Genomic DNA, 17282 nt, shown 5'->3' with positions numbered 1-17282 from the left:
ATCGTCAAGACACGACGCTGTCGCAACTTTATTGTTGACAGCTTTAATCTGAGACCTTATTGTCTCATCATCATCATCATCATCATCATCATCATCATCGTCATCATCATGGTGGTGGTGATAGATGGGTTTGTGTGATTTGTGTGTTCTTACAGTGTGGAGGTGGAACTGCATGAACACGCATTTCTTGCATAAACGTAGCTATCATAAGGTCGCAGGTGCGCGAAGTTTTTTTTTTTTATTTGACTTGATGGCAAACGAGTGGGTCTCCTGATGGTAAGAGATCACCATCGCCCATAAACATCTGCAACACCAGGGGTATTGCGTTGCCAACCTAGAGGCCTAAGATGGGATACCTCAAGTGCCAGTTATTTCACCGGCTGTCTTACTCTCCACGCCGAAACACAACAGTGCAAGCACTGTTGCTTCACGGCAGGATTAGCGAGCAAGATGGTGGTAGCAATCCGGGCGGACCTTGCACAAGGTCCTACCACCTGCAAAAGTAATTGAAAGCAGAACTAATTGTTTTAGTTCATTTACATTTCAAATTACAATAGTTTTCATCGCTTTTTTCTGTCACACGCACGGTGTTTGACGAGGGGAGAAAGAGATGGAATGCGGTCGCGAAGATCTGCATGATAGACAATACGGCGTCTGATTTCAAAGAGCTATAGGAATAGTCGGGAATAACCTGGGGCTACGAGTATTATGTAATTCGAAATTTCTATCGTTCCGTCCCTCTCACTCTCGTATTAAACCAATTAAGCGGCAGCGGGACGGCAAGATATGAAGCGCGAATGTTGTACTTCGTAGTACAAGGGCTTTAGCGCTACATACAACTTAATAAAGTAAGAAAACCCCTAACCAAAAAAAATATATCATGGTACACTTAACACCAATTGATCTAGTCCCAAACTAAGCAAAGCTTGTACTGTGGATACTAGGCAACGGACAAACATACTTAAATAGATAGATACATAATTAAACACATAGTAAACGTCCAAGACCCGAGAACAAACATTCGTGTTATTCAAACAAATATCTGCCGTGGCCGGGGATCGAACCCGCGATCTCAAGCTTAGTAGTCAGGTACTCTAACCACTGGGCTATCCGGTCGTCAAGACACAGCTAAGAACGGCGCGCGGCGGGGGGTTTTTACATAAAAACCGCATCGAAATCGGTCTATCCGTTTCAGAGATCGCGTTTCAGAGTTTGACGACCGGATGGCCAAGGGGTTAAAGAACCTGACCACGAAGCTTGATGTCCCGGGTTCGATTCCCGGCCGGGGCAGATATTTGTATGAATAATACGAATGTTTGTTTTCGGGTCATGGATGTTTAATATGTATTTAAGTATGTATTTAGGGTCTATATTGACTGGTAGAAAATTGTTAGTCATAATGTAATGTTTGACATAATTCTTTTTTTCTCTGAAACCATTTTATAAAACAAACCTAACCTAACATATAGAGTTCTACAGCATAACCATTTAAAAAGTTATGAAAAATGCACGGTTTCAGAGGGAAAAAAAAATTATGACTAATAATTATTATGACAAACATTACATTATGACTTATAAAATTATGGCAGTCGAAAGGATCCCATGTAATTGGACGACCCCGGGTTCGATTCCCGGCCGGGGCAGGGTCTTGGATGTTTAATAATGTATTTAAGTATGTATTTATCTACATAAGTGTGTTTATCCGTTGCCTGGTAACCATAGTACAAGCTTTGCTTAGTTTGGGACTAGGTCAATTGGTGTCAAGTGTCCCATGATATTTATTATTATTATAGATATGAAGCCACTTAGCGCCGAACTTATAACACCCCTCCTTTTGCGTCGGAGGTTAAAAACTGGTAATTACCCGACTGCCCGAAGGAGGGTTATGTTTTTCGAGCGTATGTATGTATGTATGTATGTCCATTTCTTTGGTCCTCGCTGCAGCCTAAACGGCTGGACGGATTGTAACATATGAGGTATCATTGGATTTGTCATAACTGTCGGAGTGACATATATATAATATTTCAACATGACGTCTGCGAAAAAAAATATGGCAAAGGAATAAAAAAAAACTTTTGTATTGTAACAATATGGGAATCAAATGAAAGCTAATAATTAGCCCAATATAAATATATGTATATGGATTATAATACTTTTAATGTACTATTTTCACAGAAATATGAAAAAAGTATAAAATAAAAATCATTAAATTTAATAAATCAAAAAACCCGACTGCCTTAAAAACTAAAAGGAAGAAAATAAGTCTAGTGGTCTAGAACTCTGTCAAGAAGCTCATTTAAGGTTCAACAGTCGGGACCCATTACCAAGATTTTTTGAGCTGGTTACGATTTGAATGGGTACCGACTGTTGAACCTTAAATGAGCTTCTTGATAGACATCTAGACCACTAGACTTATTTTATTCCTTTTAGTTTTTTTTTGGTACTTATTTCAAAATCCTGCGCAGGGTTTACTAAATGACTATGTCAGATTCTTTAACAGCAAGCCGTCATGTTATGCGTAAGGAATTGTTTCCTTAACGCGTCAAATACTTACTTAGGTTAAAAACAGGAAGGTTATGCTATTCTTGAGTCAGAGTGCATGAATAACAAACAAACACACGTCTCTCCCTAAACGGAAATACCTTCTCCATTCCGTAGTGGGTAAAAATGTATTAGCAAACTATTTAGTCGTCATAATCATTGTCATCCTAGTTACAATATATACGGCCTACCTAGGCAGAGGCCTCTCCTCAGAAAGAGAGGGCTTGGGCCATAGTTTCCACATTGGCTCAGATTAGGGAATTGACGCACACCATTGACCATTTTATATATTTTCATCATATATTTCAGAATTTATGCTGAGTACCGCAACGGAGCCACATTTAGCAATTTTTAACCCCGACGCAAAAAGAGGGGTTTTATAAGTTTGACCGCTATGTGTCTGCGTGTCTTTATGTCTGTCTGTCTTTTTTTTTATTCGACTGTATGGCAAATGAGCAAGTGGGTCTCATGACGGTAAGAGATCACCGCCGCCCATAGACACCTGCAACACCAGGGGGATTGCAGATGCGTTGCCAACCTAGAGGAGATACCTGCCAGTAATTTCAGCTGTCTTATTAGCGAAACACAACAGTACAAGCACTGCTGCTTCACGGCAGGATTAGCGAGCAAGATGGTCCGGGCGGACCTTGCACAAGGTCCTGCCACCTGCAAACCTGCTGTCTGTCTGTGGCACCGTAGCTCTTAAACGGGTGGACCGATTTGAATGCGGTTTTTTTATTTGAAAGCAGGTTTTCTAGCGATGGTTCTTAGATATGTTTCATCAAAATCGGTTCAGCCATTTTTGGATGACCCCCAATTCCCGCTGGGTTGCCTAAATTTTATTATTTTGTATGCCACGTTGAGTTTCCTGTTGGGCTCTTCTCGACAGAGGTTTTTCCGAACCGGTGGTAGATTTTTTTGACATTCATAAGTATAGCTTAAATTGATTAAAGATGACTGTCATCATGCTTCTCTCAATCTCTCATTTTACGTTACTATGGGTATAATAATAATCCCTTTAATTTTGAACTTTGTGTCTATCCGGGGAGCGCCAAAGTTCGCATACTCTTCGCTAGTCATACCGTATTTTTTCTCCGAATCATCGCTTGTCATAATTTTTATCCTACTAAAACCTTAATTTTTTCTCAAAATTTTAAATGGTCGTCCAATAGAAAATTATAGGTTAGGTTAGGTTTGTTTTGTAAAAAATTCTGAACAATTAACCTAACCAACAAAAACCGGTTGGTTCAGCTCGTGATGATGGCAAGAGACCTGACGGAATGACGCTTGTTCCTTGGCAAATGGGACGGCCGCTTATTTGGGACGCCACATGTGTGGACACATTGGCGCCGTCTCATCTTGCTAAGACATCATTGAAGGCTGGTGCGGCGGCTGCAACGGCCGAAACGGCAAAATGCCACTCATTCTCACTTCAAAGTTCAATATCTCATAAACGGCTGAACCGATTTTGATAAAACATGGCTAAGAACCGCTTGAGAACCGCATTCAAATCGGTCAACCCGTTTAAGAGCTACGGTGCCACAGTCAGACACACACACACACACACACACACACAAAAACATTTTTTATAAAAAAAAATGTTTCTATTGACTAGGTTAGCTGGAAGAGATCCCTCTTTAGGGATAAGCTCGCCTTTGTTCTCCTATCTGTGTATTTGTATTTTTATTTTTATGTGCAATAAAGAGTTGACCTACATAGATACATACTTATAACACCCCTCTTTTTGCGTCAGGGGTTAAAAAGAGTTATGACAAACGATAAAACTGACAAACATTACAATACAATACAATACAATAACTCTTTATTGTACACCAACACAGCAAGCAGTACAGAAAACACAAGTAAGTATATACATAGAGATTTTCTTAGGTAAGCAATAGGCGGCATTATCGCTTCAGAGCGATCTCTTCCAGGCAACCTTTACAATGGACAGAAATAAGGATTACATTCGGACTTTCAATAAGTATGCGAGCGGATATGGACCCATCCATCGTCATATGGTTCATAAGATACCCTGTGACAGACGAACAGTTAGCAAAAGCTTATAATCGCATCTAGAAGCCCTAAATCCCATTTTCTAACGTGCATAAGAAAAGGAGAATCCAATCAAAATTACTAAAGTGTTGCATTACTAAATATCTATTGTACGTCTAAGTTAGTTTAGTCACTGAAAGGATAACATATAACGGGTAAACCGGGTAGCTTTTACGTCATTTTCAGTTGACATATAAACTCATACATGCATCGAAGAAGCCATTGAGTTTGGAGTCATTGTAAAGTGAAGTTCAATAGCAGAAAATCTGTAAGGTAAGACAAATTTTATTTTTAACTGACTTAAAAAAATGTCGCTGAGGATTTTTTACAAGCTTTCATTTACCACTATGTTTAGGAGAACAGTTTTTGGAACACTCCCAGACTCCCAGCGGTTCGATTGACTTGAACTTTAATAAAGTTATTATTACACTGGGACTTCAATGTGACAAATTATAGCCAAAATTATCACGACAGACAAGGGATCAATTAAAAAAAATGTTTAAACAATTTAAATACAGCTTTTTTTTAATAATAACTTTTTTCTTTCAACAAAATATTAATAGTAGTTAACTTATCTTGACAAGATGTTCACGCTAAAGAGATAAAAACACAGTGGCAGGTTCATAGCGTAAAGCCTTTTCCGATCATTCTTTCCACAACAGGCGTTATTCCAAACACGCTCCATGGTAGCCTCCGCGCTCTCGATATACACCCATCCGCCTACACACTCTCACAGAAAACAGTCATCCTCAATACATGCCGAATAGTACGCAATTTTTTATCCATATCATTATTGAACATCAATATAAAAGCACTTGGCTTAGGCCCGTGTAATATTTTACCTCCTAGGAGAGATGTTGTAAGCAACAAGAGAAATAATAATAATAATATATGTAGTATTGTCAAGTTTTTCATGATTATCTATTTAAGTGACTTTTCACAATCTCGTAATAACATTAACAATGCTTTAAGAACTGAGATACCTATGTTTTTTTTGTTTTTATAACATTATTCTAGTTGACTTGATCTCCAATGAATTAATTGTTTAAACATTTTTAGAAACATCTTATAATATCACTGAAAAACCCATTTTAACCGTTTGGAATCACGTTCGAGTACATCGCGAATAGTTGACTGTTTTAAATTATATACGATTGCACTAAACCATAATTTTTACTAATTGACAGTTTACCAACGTTTTTTTCTACAAGTCCAAGCCAAACAGTTTTATCTTCTGCTTCCAGATCTTCACCATGATCTCCAAAATCCTCATCCTCTTACTCCCAGCCCTCGCCCTCTCCGAGATCACCGTCGAAATCCTTGGCGGTCAGAACTCCAGGGTCAACTTCTTCGGTTCCACCACCGACATCATCAGCGACGCTGAACGTGGCACCTTCCGGATTCACGACAACGACCTCAAAAACGCTGTCGACAAGTTAGCTAGAGGCCGCCCGAGCGATGCTTATGTGAAGAGTCCAACGCCCTGGGATGATCTTTATAGACGTTTCGGATGGTCTGAAGTCAGGAGAACACTTAAAGTCAGAAGCGCTAGAGTTCTCGGCATACAATCTCAACCGATCATTGTTGCTAAGAAGAATTTCCATAACCGCAGCCCACGTCCAGCTACTTATGCTGGTGACATTTCTCACGTAGAAGACAATACAGCCACTCACAAATGGACTAAGTCTGGCTCTTTAACTGTAGGTCAGAAGATAAATTACAAGGTTGATGTAGGTGTTGGAAGCGTCGGTGGTACGACCAGCTTTTCTTACAAGAGTACATTTGGTGAAGAAAAAGTTAATACGGTTCAAGTAAAACTTGGTTCGAAGGCTTCTATTAGCATTACATTGCAGCCTGGACAGTCTGCTGTAGCTGAGTTGACTGCTTCGAAAGGAACGATGGATGTTGAAGTGGAATATGAAGCGTCGTTAGAAGGGTCCGTTGCTACTAACTATGGTAACAAACATAATGGACACTATTTCTGGTCGTTTGATATCAATTCAGTTTTGGATGCTGGCGGCTTGCCTAGAACTGTTGTGTGGAAGGAGCACATACATATTGGTTTCTTTTCTGATGAGCGAGTCACAGCTTACGATTCGAACGGGAGGCCAATGTAGTTAATTTACAAATTTTATTTACAATTTTAAGCTTTAATTTACTCGTTTGTTCAACTTAGTTATGTTTTTAGAAGCGTTAATAATAAATTATTGAAAACGTGTGATTCCTTTATTTTTATTTTATTTTCAATATTTACTTTGCTATGTGTTTTATTTGTAATTTTGTATCGCCTATTGGGTTCAACTACGCCCTATCTATCTCGGATTCCCACCACTGAGTTTTTCGGAATTTTTGTGCGATATTACATTTAAAATTTGCCATAACTTTTATTAAAAAATCGTGAGGGAACATACACACCTACAATCGCGATGTTTCGAACGCGCATTGGGTTCGCGTGGGAACGACGTGGGACTTCTGAGAGGAGGTAGACCGTAGTACGATGAATATCGGCTGAGATTATTACGATGATGATGATGACTAAAATGGCTATTTTATTACTAGAGAGCGGATTTGAAGTAGCGATTACAAGTTTAATATGGATAAGACTAGTACCAGTAAGTATTAATTTGTCATTTCATTATGTTTGAGCTGTATAAAACTCCTTTAATTAGAATAAAATATTTTACTTTACATATAGTTTGTCATTGATGCCCAGAAAAACCAGAAAAAGAGACCAGCGCTGGGAATCGAACCCAGGTCCTCAGCATTCCGTGCTAGTGCTGCTGCTTAAGTAGCGTAGTAGAAATAAGCAACCTGAGATATGTGTGCATAGGAGAAATTCGTGTCTGTACTCCTGTCCAGTGGTAGTGTAGGGGTATGGCACGCAGCACGGTATGCTGAGGACCTGTTTTTGTGCATCCATGTCTCAGTTTGTATTTTTGATATGGTTTTACGGGATGACCGTAAAAGTAACAAATTTTGAGTTGAAATAAAAAATACAAAAAGACTCCAAATATAGTTTGTTGCAAGAATAACATTTTATTGAATTATCTATAAGATTGCATTGCGGTAAGTAAGCATTTTGCCGGCATAGTTTACATATATATCCGTGCAAAATTACAGCTTTCTAGCATTGATAGTCCCTGAGCAAAGCCGCGGACGGACGGACAGACAGACAGACAGACAGACATGGCGAAACTATAAGGGTTCCGTTTTTGCCATTTTGGCTCCGGAACCCTAAAAACCATTTGCTGCCGTGACTAAGCAAAAATAAATTGTTATTTCATTTAACTCCATTTGTTTTTTCATAACAATGTACCTATCTATTTTTCAATGTGGTTCAAATTCGTATATATAATATAACCCTCAGTACGCAAGTCCAACTCGCTATACTTAACTATATTACACGCAGCTTGGGACATTCTAAGCAACTACACGGGTATGTTTTGTGGAAAAACCAGTCACATATTTGCGTCTTCTGCGAAGGTCATCAAACCCGATGACGATTCAATCAAAATAAACAAACTGGACGCACGGCAGTGCCTTTGCCAAACCAAGTGTGTGCTGGTTTACACGTGCCAGTTTCAATATCATGGGAAAAAATAGACAGCTGGACGTTTGAAATACTTACCACATAAGCTACTTTTTATCCCGAAATTCCTACGGGATTCATATCAAATACCAAATTCGGAACCGCTAAGTAGAGACATTAACATAGACAGAAAACTAAACCCTAGACACTAGACTAATCAGAGAACTAAAGTCATCGACATAGCTCACCGGATAAGAAAACTGAAGTGGCAGTAGGCCGACCATATCAGCCGAAGAACCGATAACCGCTGGGGTAAACGAGTTCTTGAGTGGAGATCGCGGATCGGCAAGCGTGGTGTTGGATGCCCTCGGACTAGGTGGAGCTGTGATCTTCGCAAGGTGGCTGGCTAGAACTGGATGAGAGTGGCTGAGGATCGTGCTCAGTGCATGCAGTGAGACCTATATTCAGCAGTAGGCTAAGATAGGCTGAAGCATAGACATAAATCTTTGCACGGGTCTCCTCCATGCGACGGAAATGAAAACCGTGATGGAATTTTTGTTATATTTCAGGAAATAAAAATTGGTAGCTTGCTTTTCACTTCGAAATTGTTTGTGTTTGATTGGCAAAAGAAAAAATATTGTCATTTTTTTTCTGACTAGATGAAAATCGGTTAGATAACCGATGGCAAAATATATATTTTTTGCCCAATCTAGCCCATTGTTGATCCGTCAACAATGGGGTAGATGGGACTTCAGGAGCAAAGACGCTGATTGGTGATTAATACGATTGTAAGGGGCCGTTTCATCACCCGTTGATTGATTTTATTTCACGGATAAATGCGATGCTGTCTCTGTCTATTCGAACAAAACAAACAGAGCCGGCATCACATTTATCCGTCAAATAAAATTAAATCAATGGATGGTTAAACAGGGCGTAACTGTACCATGCTTAACTTGTACCAACACTGCCGGCAAAGTCCTAGACACCGAAATAATTATCAAATATTTGTTCCAATCCGAAACTTCGGTTGTTTGGACTACAATAACAATTTGTCGTTAATTGCACTAAGTACTGTTTGAGAATTTGCGGACAACTCTGAAACTTTATGCGTACTTTATACTATAGAGGAATTTTTGTTTAATAGCTGACAAACGGGCATGCGGCTCATCTGGTGTTAAGTAATTTTTCACCAACGGAAATCCTGGCGGGGAAGCGATTCACTTTATATTTCATATTGGGAACTGCTAAGGAATATTATGGGATTCGCTTCCATCGTCTGTTTCCGGAATGATAAAGCGTCTTCTAGGCTAGAATGGATCAGCTGTTACTGAACCGGTGAGATAAACCTTCAGCCTCATTTGCAATTTTCATTTTTTTTATTCGACTCGACGGTAAACGTACTTGCTCGTCTCCTGAAGGTAAGAGATCACCACCGCCCATAGACACCTGTAACACTAGGGGGATTTCAGATTCGTTGCCAACCTAGAGGTCTAAGATGGGATACCTCAAGTGCCAGTAATTTCAACGGCTGCCTTACTCTCCACGCTGAAACACAACAGTGCAAGCACTGCTGCTTCACGGCAGGATTAGCGAGCAAGATGGTGGTAGCAATCCGGACGGATGTCGCTAGTGTCGCTGCTTAAGTGGCTAAATAAGAAACAACACAAGCTGAGATATGAGATGCATAGGAGAAATTCGTGTCTGTATCGTTGTCCAGCGGTGGTGTAGCGGTATAGCACACGGCACGGAATGCCGAGGACCTGGGTTCGATTCCCAGCGCTGGTCTTATTTTTCTGGTTTTTCTGTGCATGTATATTTCAGTTTGTATTTTCGATATAGGTTTTACGGGATGACCGTAAAAGCAACAAAAAATTTGGAATTGAAATAAAAAATACAAAAAGATTCCAAAAAAACAATCTTAATCCGGACGGACTTGCACAAGGTCCTACCACCTGCAAAAGGTAAGATAGCTAGGTAGTGATAGAAAAGGTTCATCAGGTGAAATAGCTCGATATGGGTATTAATATTAACAGTAATACACATCAGGTTAGTTAGAATCAGACATTTCATTCACGTCATATGCAAAAAAAAACAAAACACAATAAATTTAATTGATGAAATTATTTGTTTACACACACATATAACTCTTAATTTTTTTAAATAGCAGAACAGGGTTCAAGAAACAAAATTAGCAAAATTTGTAAGGCATCTGAGTAGGTCTGCGTTAAATGTAAAACAGTACTTATATTTAACACAGCTCACTGAATACGAGTTCCATTTAAACTAAAAGTTAACACTTCTTCGTCAGCAAAGAAACCGATTGTGACGGTCTCCATCCAAGACACTGTCTTCGGCAGTCCAGCAGCATCCAGCAAAGTATTTATTTCAAACGCCCAAAAATGGTGACCTTTGTACGTCAATGCATAATTTGCTGCAGCGTTTCCAGCTAAAGAAGCTTCAAACTCCACCTCTACATCTATTTCTCCTTTAGTAGCTGTCAACACGGCAACTGCTGTTTCTCCAGACTGAAGAGTAATGTTCCTTGACGACTTCGAGCCAATTGTTACTGGGAGTGCGTTTCCGCTGTCTTCAAGAAATGAGTTTTTATCGATAATTTTGACAAGTCCGTCATTTCCTACATTGATGTTGTAATCAATCTTCTGTGTAACTGTCGCATAGCCGATTCTAGTCCAAAAATGCCTGACAGTATTCTCCTCCAGCTGTGTAACCGCAGCTGAGTAAGTGGTAGGATTTGAACCATCATTATGAAAGTTTTTTGAAGCAATCACGGTCTGATCTGCTCTATAGCTTAAAATTTTTGGATTTTTAGGCACCAAAGTTCTGCTGATTTCAGTCCAGCCGTATCGTTTGTACAAATCATCCCACGGGGTCGGTCCTCTTACAAAAATGTCACTTGGAGGCATGCCATAGAATTTATTTGCAGCTTCCTTGAGTTCAGCATCGTTGATGCGGAAAGCGCTGCGCTCTGCGTCGCTGATGACGTCAGTCTGTGATCCGGAGACTTCAACCTTGGGGTTGGGACCCCCAAAAATATTGATGGTCATTTCGGAGAGGACTCCCGGGAGGAGAATGAAGGTGATCCAGTACATCGTGCGTTTGATCTGTAAAGAGATAGTTGATTTTGAAATAAAGATGCCTATACCACCTACCAACCCAAGGATACCTTGAACCAAGGGAGTTATGAGTTAGAATTATCAAGCCAAAATAATTACGGTAGTTCATGGAGATATACTTTACGTAACATTTATGTTCCCAATCCGCACTGGGCCCGCGTGGAAACTATGGCCCAAGCCCTCTTGTTCTGAGAGGAGGCCTGTGCCCAGCAGTGGGACGTATATAGGCTGGGATGATGAACATTTATGTCAATCAAGAATAGCCTAGTTGTCATTTTGAGTCCTGGTTAGGGCAGAGGCTTGTAAGAAAGGTTTGTATGTGTGTACCGACTAAGTCTTTACCAATTTTTATGACATTTCTTGGATAAAAAAACAGTAAGGCTAAAAAAGGATAGAAAAGCAAATTTCTCTATAAAAGTGTGTGTAGCGACTCCTAGGGCCATCTAGTGAACAACGATAGAAACCTCGGAGTTTCTCGGAACATGGTCGGCCATGTTCTACATGTACTACTATCGAAGTTTCTCAACGCGGTCGCATATATACAAGTCTCGACGCTCTTCCTTCGGACTTCGGTCCCCAGACATAACACCTGCGTGGAGAGATCTCTCTATTGGAACCTCCCCCCACATGAGTATATCCAATGTGTGGTACTCATCATGCAAGCTTAACCTATTTTTTAACACCCGATCAACTGACATTTAAACACGATACTAACCGATACGAGGGAGACAGAAAAATAATTTTAAGCATTTGTACGTAAAGCAGATTTCTATAACGTTCTCACGTCATTCATAAATTAATCATAAAAAGTACCTGTATCAAATGTTATCGTAATATTATCCTTATATTCAGGATACTTGAGTTTAAGGAAAACATTATAAATACATGCCTTAAAATATGCCATGCGTGCTTATACTGCCATAGAGGCATTTGCCTCTACAAATAAAACAAAAACAGCTCAAAATAACATGTAACTTTATTTATTATTAATTCAATAAAAATATTAAAATTATTTGTACTTTTACAAAATGCTTAAAGCCACACTTCGATTTCTTAGTCTTAAACTCTTATTAACATTTAAATAAAATTAAATAAAACGAAAATGAAGTTTCGTCAAATTATCAATTCGATTCATTTTCAAACTGATTCCTTTTTCCGAGATGCAATAGTAAAAACATGGCGAAACATCGTCATGCAATTAGTCACAAGGGACAACCACCTACCTACTTCTACATAACAAAGAGAGCTCACTGAATGAGAGTTCCATTTAAATTAAAAGCTAACACTCGTTCATCAGCAAAGAAACGAATCGTGATGGTCTCCTTCCAAGTCTTTGTTTTAGGCTGTCCAGCAGCGTCCAGCAATGTGTTAATATCCAAACCCCAAAAATGATGATCTTTGTACGTCAATGCGTAATTTGCTGCTGCCTGTCCACTTAAAGAAGCCTCGAACTCCACCTCAACATCTATCTCTCCTTTAGTAGCTGTCAACACAGCAACTGCTGTTTCTCCAGCTGGGAGAGTAATGTTCGCTGAAGTCTTCGATCCAACAGTAACAGGAATGATGTTTGCGCTGTCTTCAAGGAAGGAATTCTGGCTGGAAAATTTGTTGATTCCATCGACACCTACGTTGACGTTGTAATCAATTTTCTGCGTGACAGTGACGTAGCCAACTCTTGTCCAGAAGTGCCTGATTGTGTTCTGCTCTAACTGTAAGACGGCGGCTGAATAAGCAACAGGGACTGCACCGTCGTTATGAAAGTTTTTCGAAGCTATTACCGTTTGCTCTGACCTATAGTTCAAGACCTTTGCGTTTTTGAGCACCAAAGTTCTGCTGATTTCAGTCCAATTGAATGATCTGTATAAATCATCCCAGGGCGTAGGGCCTCTTACGAAAATATCGTCAGGGCTTTTGCCATGCAATTTGTTGGCAGCTTCTTTGAGTTCTGCGTCGTTGATGTGGAAGGCGCTGCGTTCTGCGTCGCTGATGATATCAGTCTGGGATCCAGAGACCTCGACCCTGGGTTGAGGACCATCGAAGACATTGATGGCCATTTTGGAGAAGACTCCAGGCAAGAGGAGGATGATAAATCGGTACATCGTGTTGTTTTAGTCTGTGGATTAGAAATAATTAAGAAACCATTGGAAAAATAAAAATATAGCTACAAATCAAAAGCAGTGTACAGGACATCGAATATAAGTGACACTCAGTGTACAGTTGTAAAAATTAAACTACCTTATTAAAACGTAAAAATAATTAGAAGAAAATTAAAATAAGTAGCAGATTTTATATATACCTACCTAATACTAATGTTGAAAAATTTAAAGATGTTTAAGACAATGCACAAAATAACGAGGACTAATATACATAAAATAATTAGTTGTATGTGCTTCTGTTAGAGTAAGATGATTTCAGAATACACACAAAATAATTTATTTAAGTATAGAGTTATTCAGAACAAAATTTGTTCATAAGTAGTAAAATAATTATATTATTTATAAAATGTACACCTACTGTCCACATTATCTACATTATATTAGATAAATAACACAATAAACATATAACTGTGACACTAGTCTAATAAAAACAAAAGTATAATAGTTTTAGTAAATTACTTTGAATTTTAATTACGAATTAAACAGCTATAAAAATTCAGCGAAATAGAACTAAACATAGGTACAACCAGTGAGTTTGTACTTATACAAGTATGTGCGTAAGTAACAAATCTCTTTTATGTGTGTTTACAACACAAAGTTCTGTGTTTAAACATTATAACACACTACACACAAGACAATAGTATAAAAGGCGTTAATGAGAACAAAAATAAATTACGTACCAGATAATTTGTTCTTGAAGTACTTAAACTCACATCTCCAAATACAATGTTGTCTTCGATGAAGATGCACAAGGTACTGCGACGTTTGCGTTTATTTCTCGATCATGCTTTGCACTAGCGAACTAGGTACCGGCATTGTTACCAACATTGGTACAAACATTGGTACAGTCGCCGTCAGATGTATTGTAGCGGACTAGGTACTCAAATATTTTGGAGCAGCATTATATTTCAATAAATTCGTTACACTAGATAAGGTTAGTAACATGCAATTTTTTCATAAATATAAGTGTCAATAAATTTGGAAAATTTATGGAAAATATACCTTAAGTCTGCATCACACAGTTGATCACTGATCACCCTTCTCCTGACTGTGTTACGAGTACCTACCTTCTTAGGTACCTTTAACATTCTGTACTTTTTGATAACTTAGCTCGTTATGTGTTCCGACTTTAATAAAGTCGCTGCTCTATTATTAATGACAATGCACTTTATTCGACTGGATGGCAAACGAGCAAGTGGGTCTCCTGATGGTAAGAAATCACCACCGCCCATAAACATCTGCAACACCGGGGTATTGCAGACGCGTTGCCAACCTAGAGGCCTAAGATGGGTTACCCAGTAATTTCACCGGCTGTCTTACTCTCCACGCCGAAACACAACAGTGCAAGCACTGCTGCTTGACGGCAGGATTAGCGAGCAAGATGGTGGTAGCAATCCGGGCGGACCTTGCACAAGGTCCTACCACCTGCAAACGTCGTGCTGATATTAATTATTAACCTTATCTAGTGTAACGAATTTATTGAAATAAGCACGTTATCTCCGAAATTAAGCCGAATTAAGCCGTGGTATCCAAGGGACCGACCCCCGCCTCTAAGCCCCGGCTGATCAGAGTTTTTCGAAAATTATATCGGGTCTTCAAATACCCGAGCAAAGCGGTGAAGGTAAAGTAAAGACAAACCTCGAATTCAAGAATTTAAATTGGTGACGTTTAGTTTGCAGGTGCGGTTTATTGAAATACGAGTATAATACTCCTCCGAAATATTTGGGAACCTCGTCCGTTAATATTTCTGATGACGACTGTACTCGTATTGGACAACGACTTAATGATTGGTTTACATTTTCCTCCTAACTTCCCGTACAGGACGATGACGATTTGTGGTTTCCATAAGTTTTTTAAATTTATGTTCTACGCTAGCTAAGATTTCGCCATGCTACAAGCAAATAAGTAAACATACCTTTTTCCTCTTGCGAACATCGGTCGAGAATATTTTGGAGATGTCACTGTTGTACAGTCACCAGCAATAATATCTGCCACAGTGGAGCGTGCAAAAATATCTGACACGTCCTTCCGGCCCTAGAAATAGAGTTGTATCAGATATTTATGCACGCTTATTGTATCAGATATTGGTCCACGGAAAGACACCTAAACAACTTTTTTAATTATAGCGGTTTGAAAGTTAGTCATCACGATTCATTACTATAATTACCATCACGAGGGGTATCACAGGTGCGTTGCCGGCCCTTTGAGAGACTGATAGACTCGTTTTTTAAAGATGTTGTTTTCAGATATCCATATTCAATGGTAACTCATAGTAATTTGCAATCAGATTTAAATGTTAATTAAAAAAAAAGGTGGCTAGACATGCGTGATAGAAGAAATATAAATAGATCGAGATTGGGATTTTGTATTTATGTCATTGTTAGTAGATTTGTAGTCGTGATTAGATTTAGATGTCTGATGTGAAGGCATGATCATGATGATAGATGACGCGTAAAATATTTGTTATATGCTTTAATATTTTTTGTTTTACATATTTACCTATTTGGTTGTTTCTGTTAGCAGTAAACAATACCGAGCTTGCTTCTAAACGCACTGACTGTGATTCATGGTCAAGTGACGTCAGTATAAATAAGGAAAATCTGTATTAATATTACTATACATCTACTATACATCTTGTTAACAGTTATTTTCTTATGTTTTATGTACAATAAAGAGTTATACAATACAATACAAGCCTTGGCCGCAGTTCCGCATGCACAAACCATCACTCTACATACATTACAAGCTTATGAAATGAAATTCCGAGCTTTCACTAAATTCCCTCGGGAATTCCCAATTACGTCGTAGTTTTTATTAACGTTGCACGAAGAAAATATTTAGGGCTGTTTCACCATCCATTGATTAGTGTTAACCGACTGTTAAATGTGATGCCGTCTCCGTCTATTCGAACAAAACAAATAGAGACGGCATCACATTTAATCGTCAGTTAACACTAATCAATGGATGGTGAAACAGCCCCTTAGACTACGAACTTAACACACCATTAAATTTCGCCGGTGTACGCAGGTTTTTTACGACGTATTCCTTCATCGTTAAGCTCCTAGTAAATTTCAGATTTGACACCTTGTTATCTTAACTTTAAACCATACCTGAGTAACTCCTAGGCAATTTTATTCCTTGACCGTCGACTTCACTTTTTTTAACTTTCACGATTTTTACACATATCTAAAATATCAAAGACGATGTTTTGATGGTACTGCCCCGACCGCGGTCATGAGCAGACTTAGCTACAACCGGATAACGATGGCAAAACCTGTATAAAATACTATAAAAAACCAGCCGAGTGAGAAATATACTCACACGCTAAGTAAACAGCGTGTATAGGTAGTGCCACGAGAGTTGAAGTCAATGATTACACATACAGCTACATGAAGAACTGATTGCACAAATCGAGATTGAATGTCAAAATCCCGCTGTAATTATATGACATGTTTAGTGCGCGTGACCTTCTCAGGTGGCACTACCCATATTTTTGATATAGCCACAAACTTTAACCAGATGTAGATTTAAGTGCTATGAACAGATATTTTAACCTAACCAACAAAAAGTTTGAAAATCCCCGACTTTGTCACTTCAAAGTTCAATATCTCAAAAACCGCTGAACCGATTTTGATAAAACATATCTAAGAACCATGGCTAGAAAACCTGCTTTCAAATAAAAAAAACAGCATTCAAATCGGTCCATCCGTTTAATAGCTACGGTGTCACAGACAGACACATAGCGATCAAACTTATAACACCCCTCTTTTTGCGTCGGGGGTTAAAAACAATTTTTTAATTAAAAATGAACTCATCATCATCATCATCGGCCTATCTTAGTCCACTGCTGGACATAGGCCTCTCCAG

General features: G+C 38.9%; 3 protein-coding genes across 4 annotated transcripts; 1 reads left to right on the top strand and 2 right to left on the bottom strand.

The window, feature by feature from the left end:
* Positions 1–4694: 4694 nt before the first annotated feature.
* Positions 4695–7612, top strand: LOC141444138 (U-megalopygitoxin(8)-Mo12-like; the record flags this gene model as incomplete). The annotated part of the gene is given in 2 exon segments (XM_074109577.1): positions 4695–4869; positions 5841–7612. A coding segment is annotated over 1 exon segment (864 nt). The 3' UTR covers positions 6714–7612.
* A 2599-nt stretch (positions 7613–10211) lies between these two features.
* LOC141444184 (U-megalopygitoxin(8)-Mc8-like) lies at positions 10212–14180 on the bottom strand. Its single transcript, XM_074109650.1, has 2 exons — positions 14096–14180; positions 10212–11247 (listed from the first exon to the last, which is right to left on the bottom strand). The coding sequence occupies exon 2, from the start codon at positions 11233–11235 to the stop codon at positions 10384–10386; it is 852 nt and encodes a 283-aa protein (XP_073965751.1). The 5' UTR covers positions 11236–11247; positions 14096–14180; the 3' UTR covers positions 10212–10383.
* Positions 12218–16689, bottom strand: LOC141444183 (U-megalopygitoxin(8)-Mc8-like). Of its 2 annotated transcripts, XM_074109648.1 has the most exons (3): positions 16526–16689; positions 15331–15449; positions 12218–13372 (listed from the first exon to the last, which is right to left on the bottom strand). In XM_074109648.1, exon 3 carries the CDS (start codon positions 13356–13358, stop codon positions 12507–12509), a length of 852 nt encoding a protein of 283 aa, XP_073965749.1. In that variant the 5' UTR covers positions 13359–13372; positions 15331–15449; positions 16526–16689; the 3' UTR covers positions 12218–12506. The 2 variants fall into 2 exon arrangements, with proteins under 2 accessions (XP_073965749.1, XP_073965750.1); XM_074109649.1 differs by lacking the exons at positions 15331–15449; positions 16526–16689 and adding an exon at positions 14129–14896.
* Positions 16690–17282: the final 593 nt, after the last annotated feature.

Source organism: Choristoneura fumiferana, chromosome 29, assembly GCF_025370935.1.
Source record: "Choristoneura fumiferana chromosome 29, NRCan_CFum_1, whole genome shotgun sequence".
Taxonomy (NCBI): Eukaryota; Metazoa; Arthropoda; class Insecta; order Lepidoptera; family Tortricidae; genus Choristoneura; species Choristoneura fumiferana.
The sequence above is the reverse complement of the archived record's forward strand: the minus strand, read 5'-3'. Positions and strand labels throughout refer to the sequence as shown.